The 21,082-nt window shown below is 38.0% G+C and overlaps 1 protein-coding gene across 6 annotated transcripts in view; it reads right to left on the bottom strand.

Annotated features, from left to right (window-relative positions):
- Positions 1 to 925: 925 nt before the first annotated feature.
- SASH1 (SAM and SH3 domain containing 1) overlaps positions 926 to 21,082 on the bottom strand; it is a 421,695-nt gene continuing 401,538 nt past the window's right edge. For all 6 annotated transcript variants that reach the window (XM_053459413.1, XM_053459412.1, XM_053459410.1 and 3 more), the window contains 10 exons: positions 18,483 to 18,554; positions 17,945 to 18,088; positions 12,849 to 12,984; positions 12,499 to 12,668; positions 11,827 to 12,036; positions 11,314 to 11,464; positions 10,678 to 10,791; positions 2,340 to 3,277; positions 1,542 to 1,673; positions 926 to 1,376 (listed from right to left, as the gene is read on the bottom strand). In XM_053459413.1, coding sequence (XP_053315388.1) covers positions 1,116 to 1,376; positions 1,542 to 1,673; positions 2,340 to 3,277; positions 10,678 to 10,791; positions 11,314 to 11,464; positions 11,827 to 12,036; positions 12,499 to 12,668; positions 12,849 to 12,984; positions 17,945 to 18,088; positions 18,483 to 18,554 — 2,328 coding nt within the window. In that variant the 3' untranslated portion in view covers positions 926 to 1,115. The remainder of the gene's footprint in view (positions 1,377 to 1,541; positions 1,674 to 2,339; positions 3,278 to 10,677; positions 10,792 to 11,313; positions 11,465 to 11,826; positions 12,037 to 12,498; positions 12,669 to 12,848; positions 12,985 to 17,944; positions 18,089 to 18,482; positions 18,555 to 21,082) is intronic.

A 21,082-nucleotide genomic window follows, 5' to 3' on the forward strand; every position in this document is an offset into this window, starting at 1 on the left:
AATGTACACAATATGAGCTTGGTATAAAAACAAACAAGCTGTGTAGTTCCTTCAAGTGTGTCTTGCTTGCAATGCTGCATTACAGCAGGGCACATTTATGGTTGATAAAACCGGAAACCGCAGATAGTGTAAGCTGTTTCGTACTATGTTGGACGTATTTCTGGACAAAAGACAAAAAAATAAAAAGGTATCCGAGAAGCCATTTTTGTTTCTCCATCCGAAATTTCCATAAGTGTCATTAATACTATTCAATTTATTTTACATTTGTCAAACTCACGTAGGACATTCATTTTTAACATTAACAGGACACATATTAATTTTATATATGCCATGTTTATCTTTTCCATATGTGGATTGTATTAAAGGGAAAGCCACACTGGCTAAAGCCACAAACCCAATGAAATCGTTCATGTTACTGGCACTTCTGTGTTTGTATACCCCTGAAGCTCCACACTGATACAGCATGGCAGCCCAGGCATGTTTTCTTTCTCGTTGTTAAACATCTGCATGGTATAACTGGGGTATAAGACACCGTGAGAAGTATTCATCTTACACGTTCCATTTAATAATAAGTCCAAATCCAGAGTGTAAAGTGGTACGGGGCGTTGAGCAAACATTTGTTTGAAAAAAAAAAAAAAAATCCAACAACTGAAAGGTTTGTGTTCTTTTCTTCAAGCTGTGCACATAGAGAATGGTTAGTTAGTAAATAAACACTGTACAAGTAACTATATTTAAGGCAAATTAAGTTGGTTACTATAGAGAAGCCACACTAATCTGCCTCCGATGTCAATAACATGAAAAAGCATTGTAACACTTTGGCCTGTAAAATGTGTCTGGCCTGGTACTGTGGGCATCACTGCAAGCAATGTCAATATTGCAGATACTTTTTCCGTAGAGTTGTGGGGTTTCATGACTGCCGTGTCTGAATTGCACCTTTGCATATATAGAATCCTTTCAGGCAGCTGAGTATGTCTTCGTTAAATCTGCCATATATCGTGTCTTCTTGAAAAATTGCAGATCCACATTTTATAATACACTCTTGGTAACGCCTGTGCACCTTGCACTCAGATTTTGGAACTGATAGTGGAAGCAGGTCTCGAGATGCAATAAAAGCTTTAAATCGCCTGTGGACTTATGTCTTTAATAAGTCCCGCAGCACTTAGGAGCTTTGTTATGTGTCTTTCCTCTTTTATGCCGGCTCCTAGAAGATGAGTCTGTGAAAGAGTAGGCACTTTATTCAGCGTGGTGAATCCTGCTTCTGCGAGTGCAGGACCGTACATGGGGAGCCCGATGGAAACAAGCCATTCCGTGACAGAGGAGATGTGTCCAGGGGAAACGGGTTTTCTACAGAATTCAGTGAGGCCACCACTTGGAATCTGAAGACAGTGACATACGCATGTTTACAACTTTAACCAACATTAAAAAAGTTAAATAAGCAAAACAAAGATTAGTACATATTGTACATAGAAACAAAGGTTAATAAATCTCACTAGCAAATAATCCAATAAACTGGCATCTAAATAGTTAAAAGTGCAACTTACAGCCATACGGTGCATTTTCCTTAGATGTCTAACCCTTATTTGATCCAAGACAGTTGCCACATCTTTTTCCAGCAGACCTAAGTCTTCAGCATAACGTTCAACCAAAGCTTCAGGAATCCCACATCGACCATGCTATTGAATAATAAAAAGGTAAGTGAAGCGAGTAAGCACTAGCATATATGTCCTATATATCCCTAATTAAACAAATAGGGTATTTTAACAGAAGAAGAATTTAGAGCACAGAGAAGCCTTTCAGCAGAATTGGTTGGAGGTACACACAAAAATACATATGACAATAGTCAGATTTGGTCTAGTTTTTCCAACTATAAACTAAAAGTCTCTTGATGGAAGTACTGTAGAGTGATGTAAGGCAGGCCACATGCACCGCCACACATATACTATAAGTCTGTCATTTCCCTCTACCAGAAGTAACTGGCAGCTTTGTTCTGTGGACAATACATGAAAGCTGTTATGGCTTTTGGCTATGCAGGATATTTCCATTTAATGCTACATTACAGATAGCAATTTTTGTATCACTTTTTATAGTATATTTTAAAAATTAAAAGCTATACAACATTATTGTGTACCAAGAAAAAAATAAAAACAAAAAAATAAATTTATATATATATATATACACACATACATACACAAACATACAAGTAATGACGGATGAAATTGATTTTAGAGTTGTTAGTAAAGCAAAATACCATTGCTGTTCCACAAACTCAAATATTGAAATACTGACTGGGACAGCATGTCTTGTAAAAGTTTTTTTGGATGCAGCTGTGAAACTCTTACCTTATCTGAATAGGGTTCATCAGTAAGGTCTATCTCTTCAGACTGTAGTTTGTTTTCTATTAAAACCTCCTGATCCATGCCTTTGACACACGAGATCTTTCTAGCTGACACAGGGCCCAGTTTTACTGCATGCTGTGGAACAGGTGAATCTTCAGAAATATTGGGTAACCATGGAGGTCTTTGAGTGAAAGGACTGCTGCACTCTTGTGCAGGGGCAGGAAGCACAGAACAGTGGTTAGGACTCAATGGTGCTGTTTTTATAGTGGAAAGACATGCTTCCTCTGAATTTGAAACTGTTGAATTAAGAGAAGGACGAAACACACCATTAGCAAAACGTTCTCTGCATTTTTTAGCTGGGACTGGTGGAGGCTGGGAAGGACTTTTGGCCTGAGCTCTATTTTCTGTAGAACATGATACCTTGTCCAAAGGAGAAAGTGAAGGTTCAAGATGGCCAAGGACCATGTTGGCTTTTTCATTACTTTGTAAGTAAGATCCTCTTTTGCTTTGTACAGGGTAAATTGATTGGTCATTAGGCTCTGCCATGGCGTCAATGTTGCAGGATATCCTGTCATTTATAACATCTGCTTCTTTCACAATAAAACTATTATTTGAGGCACTGTCCAGATTTGGTGTAAATACAGACAGATTTTTGTTGTTGCCTTCTCCTTGGAGATTGTCCATTGAGTGAGATCTTGGCCATTCTTGTATAGATTTGTTTTCATCCTGCTCACAATTCCTGCAAGCTGAAACTGGCAGACTTCTCCGGTTCTTTTTAGATCCTGTTAGACCGCTGCACTTTGCAGCCAACATATCTCCTGTTTTGGCAGATTCGACGGATATTGCGTCAGGCAGTGCTGGATATTCAATAACCTGATTTCTGCTGAAATCACGATTTGAAGAAGATTCAGGAGATACGGGTGATGTTTTCTGGCTCTTGCCTAAAAATCAAACATATTTCAACATTTTTTTTTCAAATATTTCAAACAATTCAAAATCTGTATTTAGTGGAAACTGTGCTACTTATATTTTGAGAGCCTGGAACTATTTAACATGTAACACAAATATATTATCACCCAACTGGGAAACCAGGGAGACTATATTAAACAAAATCTGTTAGTGCCAACTTTAATCAAGGTGTAATAATGTGAGTCCCGAGAACAGTTGTCTTCAAAGCAACATCTACTTTGCAAACGTAGGTAGAAATATCTTACTCAAGTTGAGCAGATGCAACACTGCAGACTGACGGGTGTGTGCAAACAGATGCATTTCGCAGATATAGGTTTTACTAATTTTTTTTGATAAAACATAAGTAGCAGAACATTTTCAAGTGACTTGAACACTTTAACCTAATTGTTGGACATGAAATGACAAAGGATTTTTCTGGATTTAACTGTAGAGGTTAATAGGGTTAACAAAACAAATTGTTTTGCTTAGTAACTACTAAGTAACTAAATAGTAAATAGGAAAACAGTTCTTTATGAACCTGGAAGATGCAAATAGCAACAAAAATAAAGAATATGTAATATGTAATTCCATATGGCAAATTAACATGCTCAGCAGTTAATTTCAAGTTTCTCTTTTTCATGTTGTCACAAAGCTTAATAGTAAGCATTCACTAAGATCAGTAGTAAATCACATTTTCCAATCTAACAATTTACTCTCCATGAGTTTATAAGAACATTTAGAAAATACACATAAAAACAAAACATGAGATTACATTAAAAACCCTTTTTTTATGAAGATGATATAACGTTAGGTACCTCTCATGCTATTATTAGGACATATATTTGCCTCAAACGCTTCAAAGTGTGAAAAGATTTTGGTACTTTTCATGTTACAAGGTACATTCTTCCACAAAGATAAGCATTGTTTTTTAAAAGGGGGATTTAGATCTGTATGCAAATGTCAGCTACAGCTACAAAATGACAATGATTTTATTGTACTTTACGCGAAAAGGATGAAACATAAGTTTCATCTTTAAAAAGATCCAAGAAGTCGAGAATGAATACTGCAATGTTTGGTTAAAAGAACAGGACTACATTTTTCTTCTCTAATTCAATTATATATATAAAGAAATTCCTAGTAATTTCAAAATGATAACATTTTTTATGTACAAACTCTCCATTTTTCGCTTAGTTAAAAGAGGGTAAATATTTGACAACCATTTGTAGAATTACATGTGAATGTGCTAAAGATCCTAGTTATAAAGTATAAAATGAAATGTTTTTTGTATGGTTTAAATAAAATGCTTTCTTTATCTAATAAAATAATAGGGGAGTTTAAAATTAAATTAGTACCCTGTGTTGGTAGTTTACAAAGAATTATATAAAAACATAATCAAGGCTGCATACTTATGGTAAGATCCACACACTAAAGTTTTCCCTTAAAGAAAAGGAAATGATAAACTTGTCTAGCTTACCACATTACAGCGTTAATGGTGTCATGTTAGTGAGATGATATGATGTGGAAGAAACAAGATAGGGATTTTATGGGAAGTTCAATAGTTAACTAAACTAAAACCCACATGTGTTGTGTGGAAATGAATGATTACATATCCCCAAACCGTGAGTAGCCAATCGGTGACAGGAAAACACTCTCAAAGAAATCAATGGGATTGCAGAGCCAATGCTGGAGCTGACTTGTGGTAATTGTTTGGCTGCAAAGGGGCAAATGCATATGTGGCAGAATTCCCCTATGAATTTGTGAGCAGACAACTAGAACGTGTTTCTCTTCAAGCATGAGGACAACAGAACTGTTTGTTATTACGCTTATCACCTTGCAGGAATTTTATAGTAAATCAGTGTAAACGTATAAGGAAGCAACCTATTTACTATATATTTCCTGTATAACATACCGTATTGGCTCGAATATAGGCCGCACTTTTTCCCCCCACTTTAAGTCTTTAAAGTGGGGGTGCGGCCTATATTCGGGGTCTAGCGCCCGACGCCCGGGACATGCAGTCCCGGGCGCCGGGCAGGCAGCGGGGTTAGGATACAGATCCCCCGCAGCGGTGCAGGGGACCTGCATCCTACTCCCCGATACGCTCAGACAGCCTCCCCTGCCAGCACTTCCCACGGGGGGGGTGCCGGCACGGGAGGTTGTCTAAGCGCATCGTGCAGACCGTCCGCACGATGCGTTTTACCTCTGCCCACCCCCGACTTACCGGAGCAGAATCCCAGGTGTCTTGCGGGGCCGGCGGAGGACATCTACGCAATACGAAAAAAAACTTTTTCTTTAAAATAGCAACAAACTTTTAGGGTGCGGCCTATATACGGGGGCGGCCTATATCCGAGCCAATACGGTATATTGCACATTTCGTTATTTTAGTAAAAAATAAAATGTGTATGGTACATGGTATGTAGGAATAAAATCATCAAAACCAAAAAATAAAAAACTTACAAACTAGTACAATATCAGTGTGTTCTTACTGAAACCAGATGTGATGACATGTGTTTGACCTGATCACAACTGTTTATTATCAGTTAAACATTTCCAAGTAATCGTTTCAATAAAAATTAGATTCACCACACCTAGATTCACCTCATTCTATATGAAGAAGAAAACTGACTGTCCTTTTCTTAACATGTATCAAGTAAAGGCTTCAAATGTTCCTATCAATTCCTTGATAAATTTATCAAAGATATTGCAGGGTAGGCATAGATTACAAATGCTTGAAATTCCATAATTATGGAAACTATAGCTAGAAAATACATATGTCCAATCTTTTTTACACCTCTGGTGCACTTTACTTTGAGGAATTGATTGCTATAGGGAAATATATTTTAAGGCAGATAAAGTTATAAATGCCCAGTTTAAGGCAAATTGTGCATAATAAATAAAGACTATTTTTTTTAAAGACCATATGTGAAAATATATGAAATGTACATTGTTGTACATAAATGTAGGTTACACACTGTTGCTCCACTAAACATACTGAATGGTAAACAAACACAAAAGATGAGGGTTTTATGTCACGTTTCTGGCATCTAAGATCTGAGATCAGGTAATATGTAAAGCATGAATGTGACCCTCTGGAACATAACACAGATATATGTGGGATATGACTGTAATTAGGAGATGTTGCTTAACATATATTGGGTCATTGTTCAGCTGTGGCACTTACATAGAAACATAGAAAGGGACGGCAGAGAAGGACCATTAAACCCATTCAGTCTGCCCAACCTCTGAGTACTTTTCTAAGTACCTGCCCTTACCCTAAATCTAGCTTAGCCTTATGCCTATCCCATGCTTTCTTAAATGTCTTCACAGTATTAACATCTACCACTTCTGTTGGTATTACCGTATTTGCTCGATTATAAGACGAGGTTTTTTCCAGAGCAAATACCCCTCGTCTTATAATCGAGGTCGTCTTCTAATCAGACCTCATTCTGCTGGGTCAGTGCTGCTTACCGTGCTTTGGTCGCGAGCAGCGTCTGTGCTACAAGCAGCAGGAGAACAGGAAGCTAGCAAAGTCCTCACATAACTCTACCTCCCCCCTCCTTCCTCTGGGGGCGGGGCCAGAGAAGTTGCTCGCACAGCCGGGCCCCTGCAGAAGTCTGCGAGTGAGAGATCTGCAGTTCAGGTAAGGGGGTGGGGGAGGGTTTTTTGATATGTATGTGTTATAAATGGAATGAATGAGTATTTAAATGTTTGTGAATGAGTGTGTGATAGCATGGATGTGTAAGGGGGTGGGGGTGGTAGCATGGCATAGGGAGGCTGTAATCACACTACTATCATCCCCAGGTTCCAGCATGTACTGGCTGCCTTGGCTTGATATGAGTTTGATTGCTGTTAGCACTATATATATCTATAGATATATATATATATATCTATATATATATAAATTTATATAGATCTATATCTATCTATCTATCTATCTATCTATCTATCTATCTATCTATATATATATATATATATATACCGTATTGGCTCGGATATAGGCCGCCCCCGTATATAGGCCGCACCCTAAAAGTTTGGTGCTTTTTAAAAGAAAAAGTTTTTTTCTTTAAAAAAACACCAAAAAAAATGCTGCCACTCTGTCCTGTCCCCCCCACCGAGATATGCTGCCACTCTGTCCCTCCCCCCCCGAGATATGCTGCCACTCTGTCCCTCCCCCAACCTATGCTGCCACTCTGTCTTTTCTTCCCCCCCCGAGATATGCTGCCACTCTGTCTCCCCCCCCGACTTACCAGAGCAGACTCCCGGGTGTCTTGCGGGGCCGGAGGGGGACATCTATGCACATCGTGTATACAACTCTGGATGCCAGCACTCAGCGGAAGTGCCGGCACCGGAAGTTGTATACGCGTATTGCGTAGATGTCTTCCGCCGGCCCTGCAAGACACCCGGGAGTCTGCTCTGGTAAGTCGGGGGGGGGGGCATCGTTCGGACGATGCGCTCAGACAACCTCCCGTGCCGGCACTCCCCCCCGTGGGAAGTGCTGGCAGGGTAGGCTGTCTGAGCGTATCAGACAGTAGGATACAGGTCCCCTGCACCGCTCGGGCGCTAGACCCCGAATATAGGCCGCACCCCCACTTTAAAGACTTAAAGTGGGGGAAAAAAGTGCGGCCTATATTCAGGCCAATACGGTATATATATATACCTCCAGAAATGCATTTTAACCCCCTATATGCCACTCAGCCCCATGATATGCCTTTTAACCCCCTATATGCCAGAGTGGCATATAGGGGTATAAGGCATATCATGGGGGCAGAGGGGCATATAGGGGGTTAAAAGGCATATCATGGGGCACAGTGGGATATAGGAGGGTATAAGGCATTTCTGGAAGCAGAGTGGCAAGCCTGGGGGCAGATGTGCATAACTGGGAGGGGCAGGTTGGCAAATAAAAGGAAATAAAAAATATATTTTTCTCAATCATAGCTTTTATTAAATATGAAAATTAGCTTACATGAATTAATATTTACTAGTAGAACTTTTTTCCTATAGGGTAGTCTTATATTCAGGCTTTTTGTTTTTTTCCTAAATTAATATTTTGATTTTGGGGGGTCGTCTTATAATCGAGCAAATACGGTACTTTCCATAAAGTAATATTTCCTGATGTTACCTTTAAACCTTTGCCCCTCTATCTTAAGACATGAAATGCCAGTTGCCACAGCTCTAACCATGTTTCCAGTTTATCCAAATCATAAATTTGTGTGTCGTTGGCAAATAAACATACCTTTCCATCAAGACGATCTGCAATATCACTAATAAAAATATTAAAGAGAATGGGTCCAAGTACAGATCCCTGAGGAACCCCACTGGTAACAAGACCTTGTTCTGAATATACGCCATTGACTAAAAACCTTCTGTCACTCTAAACTCAGAGATTGCAGTTTATTGAAAACTTAAGAAAGATTTTAAAAAAAGTGTTTTTTTTTTTAACCTTAGTATAGGATTTTTATCTATTATTACTAATAAATATTATGCTTCATCTATTTCTATGATTTTAAAAGAAAATCCTACTTCTCCTGAACACAATGATGTATAAATATGGAAAAGGGGGAATCATGGCTTAACAAACACGGTAAAAATGACACAAAATATTAACCTCCCCCTGGGCCTGAAGGGGTTAGTAAAGCATACATGACAATACAGTGAGTTAGTTGAAACAGTACAATGATGAAGCGTGAGCCATGAAGCGATGCAAAAGAGTTAAAGATTGCACAGACATTAGTAAAAGCTGAAACTAAAGAAGCAGTCAAACATTAAACAAGCATCCACTTTATTGTTTTTGAATGTTGTTTTTACATTTTCTTCACTTTTATTTACATTTTTAAAACGCAACAATAAAAAAATCTTTTACAATATACCATATTGTCATTCTCATCCTACTGAAAGATGCTTTACTTTCACATGGATTTTGAACACAGAGCATCTTAAGGCTCATGATGTCAGGCCAGCCATTGAAAACAGAGCACCCAAGGATTCTACATTGTATCATCCATTCTTTGACAGCTTCCCCTTAGTGATTTCAGTCTGGCATTAAAATAAGCTTGCACAAAATTGGGTAGTATTAATTAACACTGTATTAATTCCAGTCCGACAGTAAAGAAAGTTTGCACCACACATCTTCTGTTTGACATGAACTGTCTGGCTTGTTATGGAAATTTGTTGTGGCAGCCTTGAGTCTTTTCTAAGGCTAAAAAATTGCTACACTGAAAACTGAATAGACACACAAAACAGCTCAGGCCCATATTTTTCGAAGCTAAAGTGAGCAATTCTATTGCAAAGTCACAAAGTTTAGAGCAAAACAATCAAATATTATTATTGCCTGCTCTAAACTTAGCACTTGACACCAGCGTTGTTGCATTTTGATACAAATTGGATAAAACAACATATTTACACTTTTCTATGAGCTATCTAGGTGTGGAATCAGAGCCTTAACTCTGCCTGTAAACATGCAAGCTAGAGAATGGAATTATTTTGGAGACCTTTTTGTATAATAAGAGATGTTATTAAGATGAACAAGAGCAGAGGAAATAACTATATAAACAACAGTGTTGTTAAAATAAAGTAATTTCCTTCACTAAATCATTTTAATTTTACATTACTATTGAAATGTTTTCCAGGGCATATATAAGTGCTTAGCACTCCAATGGTTTACAGATTAATTTTCTTATATATTGCTCCTTAAAGAATGACCCCTTTTTAAGATCCAGAACACGTTGCTGGAAGAATGGCACAACTTGATGAATAACATTTCAATTTGTATTTCTTAGGTATGCTCTGATTTCTGTTTGGTGCTTGTAGATGCCTTCTTAATGCATATCTTAAATTATTGTTTATTAAGTATTTATTACAAAGGGCAAACGAATATGTTAAATGAAACATGGAACAAACAATTAATGCAGGACTATTCCATAAAGATTAGTTTTGATTAATCAAGTCACGTGTTGGCTTTTAGGCGTGAAACATCTTCAGGTTAACTTTGGTTGGTGTTAATGGTGCTTCTTCTTCTTTGTTAAAGTGATGTGAATGATGATAAAGCAAATGAAAATAATGCAGGCAGGCAAAAGAAGGCCAAGATGGCATTGCATGAGTTACAGAAATAATGAAAAAGCTGGGCAAAGTGAAGATCCAGGTTAACAGAAACATGGGGTGCAAAGTCCGCAGATAATATGTAGATGCATACTGGCCAACCTTTATTTAGCAGGAAGATTTCATGGTAATTAAAACAGTACCTATCTTAATGGTTATATTTTACATTTCTTCTAGCCAAAGTCATAGGAAGATTCCACCTCCCTTATAGTCTTCCTCAGTCACAGAATGTTGGCCAGTATGATAGGTGTGCAAATGTATGTCAGTGTTTTTTCGGGAATAGTTTAGCTGCAGTTATTACCATTTTCTAAGTTCTCGCTGCTCTCGTAGCAGCCAGAGTCCCGGGGTGAGCACCCACTTGTACTTTCTCCTCCCGTAAGTAATTTTTCTTGAGACCCTGAAAAGTCGCTGTTACCTGTAGGAGGTAGAAACAAATAGCAGGTGTTAAGAGTTACACAGCTTTTGTTTATTGCATTCGAGCGTTTAATCAAGCCATATATAAAAGACAGTATAATTATAAAACAAGTGAAACATTTGTTATTTCTCAATACTCTCATAAAAGATAAGGTTTACAAGGTAGCGAAACAGCTACAGATCACACTTATCTTAGGTCTAGGACTGTCTGCAGGAACAAGAAAAAAATCAGGTTTAACGTTGAGTCTAGGTCGTTAAATATTTAAAAGATCATTGAAAAATGCTGATCATATCATTCTGGGCTCAAATCAAGCATTATCTTGGTGTGAGGATTGGCCTGTTCTAGAAAATGTGAAGATGTACGTAAACATCTAGTAATTCTATATTAACATATATTTATTCTATATTAGCCTTACATAAACCAGTAATTGCAGTTGAACACATAAACTTGATTTTCTTGGGGTAAGTTTTGCTAATTTTTGTGTGTAAAAAAATAAATCATACGTTCTTAAATAAATCTTACTGTCATATTCCTGCAGCAACTCAATTGCAGTAAGTAGGACAGCTTTGTGTTCTGGGTTTTGTATATTCAGTTCTTCCAGATCTTCCTCTTCTAGAAGCTTAAATGTGTCCAGGTCTTCATAACCATTGAAAAGAAAGGTTGGCATGTGCTCCTGTGTCAAAATGCAAATAGAGATGCACTTGAAACAAGAAATGTTTCCATGCGAATATGAAGTATCACCTTTCACCTCAATTAAGTTCTACTCTAAGGCTATAGGAAACATCACATTTACTTTCTTAATCAGAACGAAGAACAATCATATTTTCAGTCATGGCTGCATCTATGAAATCCTTTTCATAGCTGAACTTCTATATATAGAAAAATCACAGACACTTCATGGTGTAATTTCTTGCTAAATAGAACCTTTAGACACCAAGGTAACTACAAGCTATATGAGTATAGAATGAGGCTAATATATTCTAATTTATAATTTCTCTCCAGCATTAGTTTTGGGATTAAAGATAAAAAGCAGACCTTTAAGTTAATGCGATCTAATAGCTCCTCCACAGACTTTGGCTTTGGTGGTCTTCCTTTGCGTCGCCGTCTTGTTGGTCGCTTCGGCTTTTCCTCGGTTTCATTTATCACGTCCACATATATGAATTTGAAGGTGCCAACTTTATTATTTAAGAGTCCCATCCATGTGCCCATTGGGGGCTTGCTTATTATGTCAATAACATCTCCTTTCTGCATCCAATAAAATAATAAGTTAGTATATGTTTGGGAATCCTACTGAACTGGCTACATTAGTACTTTGTTTCTGGCTGGCATTGAACTAGAATAAGGAAAAAAAGTGAGAATTTGTTCCTCTGTGAGGTGAAATGGAAGCCTCATGATTTCACACCCTTAACTCTCACAGGAAAATACACACGCAAAAGCAGGAGAAAACTGCCAATACCTGATCACAATGTATACAACTACATGACATAAGTGTGGTTACGGATGACATAAACAACAGATGGCATGTCATGCAAATGGCCATGTACACTCAGCATGGAAACATCATTTTTCACAGAGGAAAATGCGGGAAAATGCCTTCTGCCACTTTTTGAAAATGGCCAGTGTTTTCTGCCCACCTCTACATGTGACTACATGTGACTACATGTGACTAATGTTTAAGAATCATCAACCATCAGTTTGTTAGCTAACCTTTAGTTTCAGGGAGTCCGAGTCATAAGGACTGGGGGTGAAATCTGTATGGACTCTTGCTCTACCACAAAAAGGCCCACGATATGGTGGCTCCTCATCATCCCCATCTTCAGATTTGACACTTTCTCTGTTGCTAGCTGATGAATCTGTTGTGCTTACAGTTTGCCCACCTAAAAATATAAAGCATTAATCAGAACAAAATAATACTTGGCTGTATCTGCAAAAATATTCTCAAATTATGTTTTCAAATATATTTATTTATAAAAAAAACTTTAAACATGAATTATATATAATCTGCTGTGATGCATTGCAGTAGCTTAATCTAATTTAATACGAATTACTCAACTTACTCATGGAACTCTGACCACTGAGAGAGCTGCGGAGACTTTCTACAGAACCGCCTGCTTTTAGCTTAGGTTTCTCAAGAGTGCTTGTAGGAGGCTTAAGAGACTCTGGGGACCCAGGCATTCCATCGATACTTGAGTCCTAAAAGACACCAAAGTAATATATAAAATGTAAAAAAAAGCTTAAACTTTCCAATATAGAAATATATTCAATGTAATGTAAAAGAATCATTCCGTACTTTGCACCACCAGATATTTGTACTTTTTTATTTTTAACATGTACTAAAAAATCATTTTGTGTGATAGCAAGGGCTCTTTGGTTGTCCCCAATACATCCCTTTAACAATTCCTAATTTAATAAAACTTAATACAAAATATATAAATACATATCACCGTCCAACAAAAATATGGTTTTACCGTAAACACTGAGTTTGGGAATCCACCAAATGAGTCATGTGTCTGCCAAAATGGGTTTGCCTGATGTCCTCATCAAGTTGAATTACTTACGATTATTTATAATAAGCAAATAGTATGATTAAAATCCCAATTTAATAAAGATGCCTTAGTTTTATAATTTCTGGATTTGTATGTGAAATTGACAAATGGAAACGGCAGGAACCTTGCCCTAGATCACGTTTTGGGTCCTTCATCGATACACATAAGCAGTGCAGATTTCAGTACAAACTCTGGTCAGGGGAAAATTACAGAGTAAAGAAAAGGCAGTTTGTCTGCAGAATGGCAACGCCAAGACAAAATACATGGAACTTATGGCTAATCATAAAACTAGTTAAATGAAACCTATAATTTGCATTTTGCAAGAGCAGCAACAAATTGTATTTAATTTCTACAACAACAACTCAGCTAAAATACAGGAGAGAGTTGCGTGATCACTGAACCAAGGTAACCCTTTTCGTGTATAAGAACTGCGTATAAGTGGTACAGGATGGCAGGGGGCAATTGCTTTATCTAACATGCCACCATCAATGAAATACCTTGGTCTGCATCTCAAGACTGAAGCAATTAAATGATTTTTCTCAGAGAATGGTGGCTATTTTACAGCTACACTGCCATTCTGGGCAATTATAAATGTAATGCAACCACCATGCAAGCCAAGGAAATATTTGCACCAGTGTCAAATCACCCAATCCCTTAATCTTAATCACTTACTCTTATATTAGATGCATGGTACTTAATTGGCTATCCATGTTTCAAGTCAGGGCTTGACAAATTTGTTGTGAATCTAGGCGCCAGGTAAAAAAGTTAGGAGCCAGGATTTTTTTAAACTAACAGTTGGTCAGGAGTGATCTGATCATCATCAGCCCACTTACTAAACTCACAGCATTTGACCTAGAAGCACCCTGGACTTTCAGGTCAGTGCTGTTTTTTTTTTTTTAATTATTTATTTTTAACCCTTTCAATGCTGATGTTCCATTGGAGCACAGCATTGACTGATATTTAGTCCCCACAAGCTTGTGGGGACAAATGTTAACCCCTGCAATGCCACGAATGTGTCATACACAATTGTGGCATTGAAGGGGTTAACGCTGCACTGTCGCTCTCAGGGAGCGATCAGGCAGCAGGGGAGGGTTGGGGCTGGTCCCCACACTCATGGGGAGACCAAAGAACCCTCTCCACTGTCCCTGAAACTGCCTCTGGCAGCTGGCACTCAAATTGCTGGTCTATAGACCAGCCATTGCAGGGGGAGTCTCTGATGACTGCTGTAGGCTTCCATGCCTACAGGAGTCATCACAGGGCTTGTGGGGGCTCGTTTTTGCTGTTGCTGGTCTGCCTGGAACCAGGCAGACCACCAGCAACAGAGCCCCGTACAAAACGGGAATTAACCCCTAAATGCCGCGATCGCGGCATTGAAGGGGTTAACGCTGCACTGTCGCTCTCATGGAGCGATCAGGCAGCTGGGGGGTGTTGTGTCAGGTAACCACACTTGTGTGGGGACCCAATCAACACACAACCCCCTTCCCTGAAGCTGCCTGTGGCAGCTGAAAACGCGATTGCTGGTTTTGCAGCAACCGCGTTTTCAGCCTACAGGCTCACTCCGTGGGAGTGATCTCAGGCTCGGGGGCGGGCTCGGAGTGGCTGTGCTGTCTGCCCAGACTCCTGGGTAGACAGCAGCAGCAGCGCCCCCGTGTGGTGACTCAGCCTCTTACATCCACAATTTTTTCTGGATGTAAGAGGCTGACAAAACCTGGGCGCCAGGACAAAATTCTCTGTCGCCATGGCGACCTGGCGCCTGGGATTTGTCGAGCCCTGTTTCAAGTATTATAAGCACATTTTAAGTAAACCAGGCAAGTAAAAATATTCTATACTAAATATTGATAGTCGTGTGGAAAAAAGTAAACCTCTTGAATTCTATCGTTTTATATATATCAGGGTATAATAACAATCATCTGTTCCTTAGCAGGTCTAAAAATTAGGTACGTACAATCTCAAATCAAAAAAAACACATGCCATATTATACTGTGTCATGATTTAGTCAACAAAAAGTGGAGAAGCCATGTGTGAAAAACTACCTACACCCTTACTGCTTCCATAGGAATTAAGATGCTAAGTAACAGGCATGTGCTGCTATACAAATGCCCTTGATTAATCAATCGCCAGCAAGTGTGACCACCTCTACAAAAACACCAACGTTTTAGCAGTTTGCTGGTCTGGAGCATTCAGGTGTGTGTTAACACAATGCCAAGGAGGAAAGACATCAGCAATGATCTTAGAGAAGCAATTTGGGAAGGGTTATAATGCCAATTACAAACAGTCCATCATTCTACAGTGAGAAAGATTATTCAAAAGTGGACAGCATTCAAGACAGCTGCCAGTCTTCCCAGGAGTGGACTTCCCATCAAGTTCACCCCAAGGTCAGACCGTGCAATGCTCAGAGAAATTGCAAAATAACCATAAGTTACATGTTAAATGTTAAAGTTCATGAAAGTATAATTACAAAAAGCCAGGAGAAAGCCTTTTCTCCCTAAAAAGAACATGGCAGCACGGCTTAGGTTTGCAAAGTTGCATCTGAACAAACCACAAGTCATCTGGACAGAGAAGACCAAAGTGGAGATGTTTGGCCATAATGCACAGTGCCACATTTGGTGAAAAACAAACACAGCATATCAGCACAAACACCTCATAAGCATGGTGGTGGAGGGGTGATGATTTGGGCTTGTTTTGCAGCCACAGAACCTTGTAGCCATTGAGCTGACAATAAACTCCTCTGTACATCAAAGTATTCAAGAGTCAAACCTTAGGCCATATGTCTGACAGCTAAAGCTTGGCCGAAATTTGGTCATGCAACAGGATAATGGTGCTAAACACACCTGCAAATCTACAACAGAATGGCTGAAAGAGAAAAGAATCACTGTGTTGCAATTGCCCAGTAAAAGTCCAGACCTCAACCTGATTGAAATGCAGTGGTGGGACCTTAAAAGAGCTGTGCATAAACAAATAATTCTCAATGAACTGAAGCAACATTGTCAAGAAGAGTGGCACAACATTCTTCCACAATGATGTGAGAGACTAATAAAGTCATATAGTTATTGCTGCGAAAGGTGGTTCTACAAGCTATTGGATCATAAGGCTTCTCCATTTTGGCCTTATTTTTGTTGAATAAATCATGACACATTGTAATATGTGAGGTTGTATTTACCTAATTTTTAGACCTGCTAAATTGTTATATATAACATTTCCAGTGTGGCTATGTTCTTTTGCCTGACTTGGCAGAGGTTAGTTGGCTGCTGTTTAGCTACCTTACAATATGAATAGATGTCCACTAGATGGCAGTATTTGACAATACAACCTACGTGCCATCCATTATAACTGTTTCTTGCCTTGAAGCAGTTTTATTTTAATTCTATTTTGCAGTGATTAAGGATTTGTGTTACACAAAGGGCATTTCAAATGAAAATAGACTAAAGCTTTTCACTAAACAAAGTATACTTATTCTTGAATAGCAGCTGCATATAAATTAAAGATTTCCTTTTACTTAGCTGTGATTAATGTGTGTGGGAACAGCTACAACAGTAAACAGTATTTTATGTTATCTGCAGAATAATTACTTAATACAAGTGCAAAATCTATATGGAATACAGAGCACAGTTATGCTATAAACCACTATAATCAGCGCCAACCTTATCATCCAAAAGTTGAGCATGAAAAACAAAAATTTGAAACTTCTTTTTTCATCTGCATTTTAATGGAAAACAAGAACATAGTCTTTTGAAAGCAATATGATCAAATCTGTCATTCATAGGATTTCTATACACCTACGGCAATTTTTTTATTAGAAGAAATTTACCGGCTCTAGGTTAAACTTCATCTAAGAGAAGTGAGCTTCACTAATATTCAGGATTAGGATTATTTAAAAAAAAAAACATTGCAACAAGAAATATGAATTGACAAGTATATGATGCAAACCACAGAAATGGAAATTCAATAAGCACATATCACCCAAGCATTAGTCTATAAGGGAAAGTTGACAATATTACATTAGCACTGCAGAATTATATTTAAAATTAAAGTAAATATAAAATGCAAAACACTGACACTGACTGAAAATCAATCAACATCTTAACTACAGTTAGCAAAAACTACTAACTACTACTAACAATTGCTATACAACTATAATAATGGTAACATGCAAATCCCTGATGCTAGGAGGAAAATATCCTCCGCTGACATTCCAGTTGTATTAAATAAATAATAGAATAGAATATTATATAGGAAGTAATATTCAGTAAGGTTACGGATGCAATTTCCTCTTGCAATTGTAAATCACTGGTATCTCGCTATCAGGACCTGATTGTAAGATATGGCAGGGAAATAAAGATACATTTATATTGCTGGCCCAGTTTACTGGAAAAACAGCAATTTGGCTTCACTTTGTTTCCAACGTGTAAATCATCTACACATAAATGTTTACAAATGGTCTTGCAAATCAGAAACATATGTAATTTAGCCACACACTCCGCTATATGTAACAATCCTGACATCGGTAACCAGCTGGGCGCCTTAATTTGGAAGCTTTAGTTTTGTTTTAAAGACAGCTTAATCTTAATAAACATTTAGTAAAGGGAGACTGGTAATTTCCTACTGACCTGCTCTGAAATAGAACTTGTGTATTTTTTAGACATCCTCTTCCTCATTGTTTCTTTAACAGATTTCACTTTTTTACCGAGTGAGATCCGTGGTGTGGTAGGAGACTTGATCACTTCTTTGTAAATGAATTCTCCTTCTTTGTCCTGAGAGAGAATAAAATACTTTCAACACTTTGTCATTTAAGTGCTCAATACATTGAAAACAAGGAAAACAAGTTAGCAATATAATGTCATCGGTATCCTTTGTAAATGGAATGAGGTGTTCTACCTTGATCAAATCCTTATATCCAGCCACTTTTGATGGCAAATCTACTTTAAAATGTTTATTCAGAAAAGTTTCCAGGATATTATTTAGATTCCTGGTGGGACACTAGAGCTGGCCTTTTATCATGCCTTGTGAAAATGCTGTATTTGACTCACAGCGACCAGCCAGCAAACTCTTCGCATTAGTGAAAAAACCTTAAAGATGGAAGATTTTGAAACAACCTGTAGCATCACAAGAAGAAAGAGCAGTATTTTTAACCGCTGTCTTACTCACCAGCTGATCTTCATTATTTCCGACATGCAAAGAACGATTAGAAAGGTCAAACCCACCAAAGCTACAGGTCCTCTGTGGAACAGACATGAAAAGCAAGAAACAAAAGTATTAGAAAGTGAGAATATAATTAAATATGCCATTACCCCCATCCCCCACATTCAAAACCACATATGAACATTGAAGATGGGGAAAAAAAATACATTAAATGTTTTTACGGTTCTCATCACAGTGATGCATGCTCATGAAGGACTCCTCACGAATACTTTTGAACTTGGGCTCTTTAGTATTTTAAGCAAAGTAAACTTTAGGAAATCTGTAATTTTTATTTCATCTGAAGGTTCTGACAATATGAAAACATCATTGCCTGTATTTAAAATGCTACGTCTTGCAATGTCGGCAGAACAGGGCTTTTAAAGATATTTCCTGAAAGGATACATGTGGGAAATTTAGTTTTGAAAGAAAGGAACCCACTTGAGATGTCTTTAGATTCTCTCCTACAAGCTTCTCTGGTTCAGCCACATTGATTTGGACTGCATGATGAGCTAACTTATGGCAACCATATGGTTTGTTTGTTTATGCAAACTCGGTGTCCTCCTCTACCCTCTTTGTCTAACTCTTGTATCCATAGAACATCATGGGTTTTAAATTCCAGTAATCAAAAGCGTAACATAAACCACGCCTAGCCACTTCAGTGCCAGCATTCCTGCAGTAAATGTTGTGCTGTCCTTGCACATTTCTATTAAAGGTTGCACATGTGGTCGGTAGCACAAACTATTGTAGAAAAGGCTGTTTAGGGTATTTAAATAACATGAAAAAATATTTCTGAGATATGTTCATCTATGTTAGCTGCAAACAGTAAGCACTACTAGATAGACAAAAAAAAGTATAGCATAGTTATACAACAAATTTGTACCGGCATGGCAAATCAAAATATAATCATTAACAATATCAATTTCAACACTACACTGAGCTGACATGACTGTAATATTACTATGGTATTACGAGAACATTTACTTTGAAACAAATCTATCTTAAATTATAGATGTCATATTGTGGCAAATTAGAGATGTTGTGACAATCATTTGGTTATGGTTTCCCTTTGAGGACTAGATGGCACTTTTGAGCTTGCGTTAAAATTGTCTGTTCATGAAAATAAACACATATAACGCAATATATGGCACATAGTCGTAAGTGTATATATAGCTGGGCTCTTATTGGCTTGTGTTGCTGTGAGAACTTTTCACCATGTGTCCTCGACAGCATTCTTTGCATAAATGACTGAATCTGCCAAGTATTTGGCCTAATATAACTATCATATCACTTGAAGAATCCCATTTGTAGGACAAAAATGTTGGCTACTGAAGCACTCCATGTCATACTGCAGATATGCATTGATGTAAACTTAAATGACCCCAGATCTGCAGGCCATATACAACCAAATAAATCAACTGGCAAACATTGCTTGATTTATGCTACACCATTGTTTCATCCCTGATCAAACGTGCATGCCGTGCGTCTCTAAAGTATGAAACAGTCAACTAAAATCTTTCTTTGAAATTATCACATTAGCTATATAACTATAATTAATTCAGTTGCGTTTTTTTGGAACTCTAAGATCCACCAAACATCTAGCAAGGACTTTTCGATAAGTTTCCTTCACTTCCTCAGTAAACACATTACTGTAGACTCAAACAGGACATAGTAATATACTTCCTGGACTTTTCTTTTAGCAGACTACGCAAGCAACCTTAGCACTAGAGATTGTTAAAAACAGTGCAGTCACTAAAACAAATATCTTGAAACCGCAGCAAATAAACAGTATGGTTTTTATATCACTACGTTGCATTACTGCTTGATGGGAACAAATGTTTGTATACAGGTATTGGGGATACGTGAACCTGGAGTGTGATCTCCTTTAAGGAATAAGAACGTGATTTTAATGACCTAAGTACTCATTAAAGACATTGCATGGAATACGTGCAGATGTTCACTGTGCCTCGGGCCGTTACTGTTAACGTAACAGATTTTAGTATAAAATTCAATAATCTGGATTGTTCAGTGGATTCTATGGCAACCCTCAATAAGAATGTTAGCTTTAGAAAAACAATGTTGCGCTCTAATGGCCAGTAACATCTGCCGATGATGTAGATACAGCCCTAATTTTGTATATTTATTTAGGTATATGGATTTAGAGGCCACATTGAGTGTATCCTCTGCCATCCTTTTCTCTTGGCATCTGCAACTTCCTTCAGTGTGTTCATTGTTTAATGCGGCTCGGTGCACAGGAAATGGACATCTTATTTGGCCTTTTGTCCAGTGACCAGGGAGATCCAAGGCATTTTAGGATACTCTATAACACTCGAGAAATATCTGCAAAAAAAAAACCCTAAGCAGCTGGAGGAAGCAGGAAAAGGCCAGGTTTTAAAAACAAAGGACTGTAACTACACTGGGGAGATAAACAGATTTGTAAGGCTACTTAAAACCGAGGGAACTTGGCTGAAAGTGCTAATGGAGAGAGCCGAAACTAAAGGTCTAACGTCAACAAACATGGATAACTTGTCTAAGGCTGAGAGAAATTTAGACAAACTTTAGCTTAAACA

Source organism: Spea bombifrons, chromosome 3 (assembly GCF_027358695.1).
Source record: "Spea bombifrons isolate aSpeBom1 chromosome 3, aSpeBom1.2.pri, whole genome shotgun sequence".
Taxonomy (NCBI): domain Eukaryota; kingdom Metazoa; phylum Chordata; class Amphibia; order Anura; family Pelobatidae; genus Spea; species Spea bombifrons.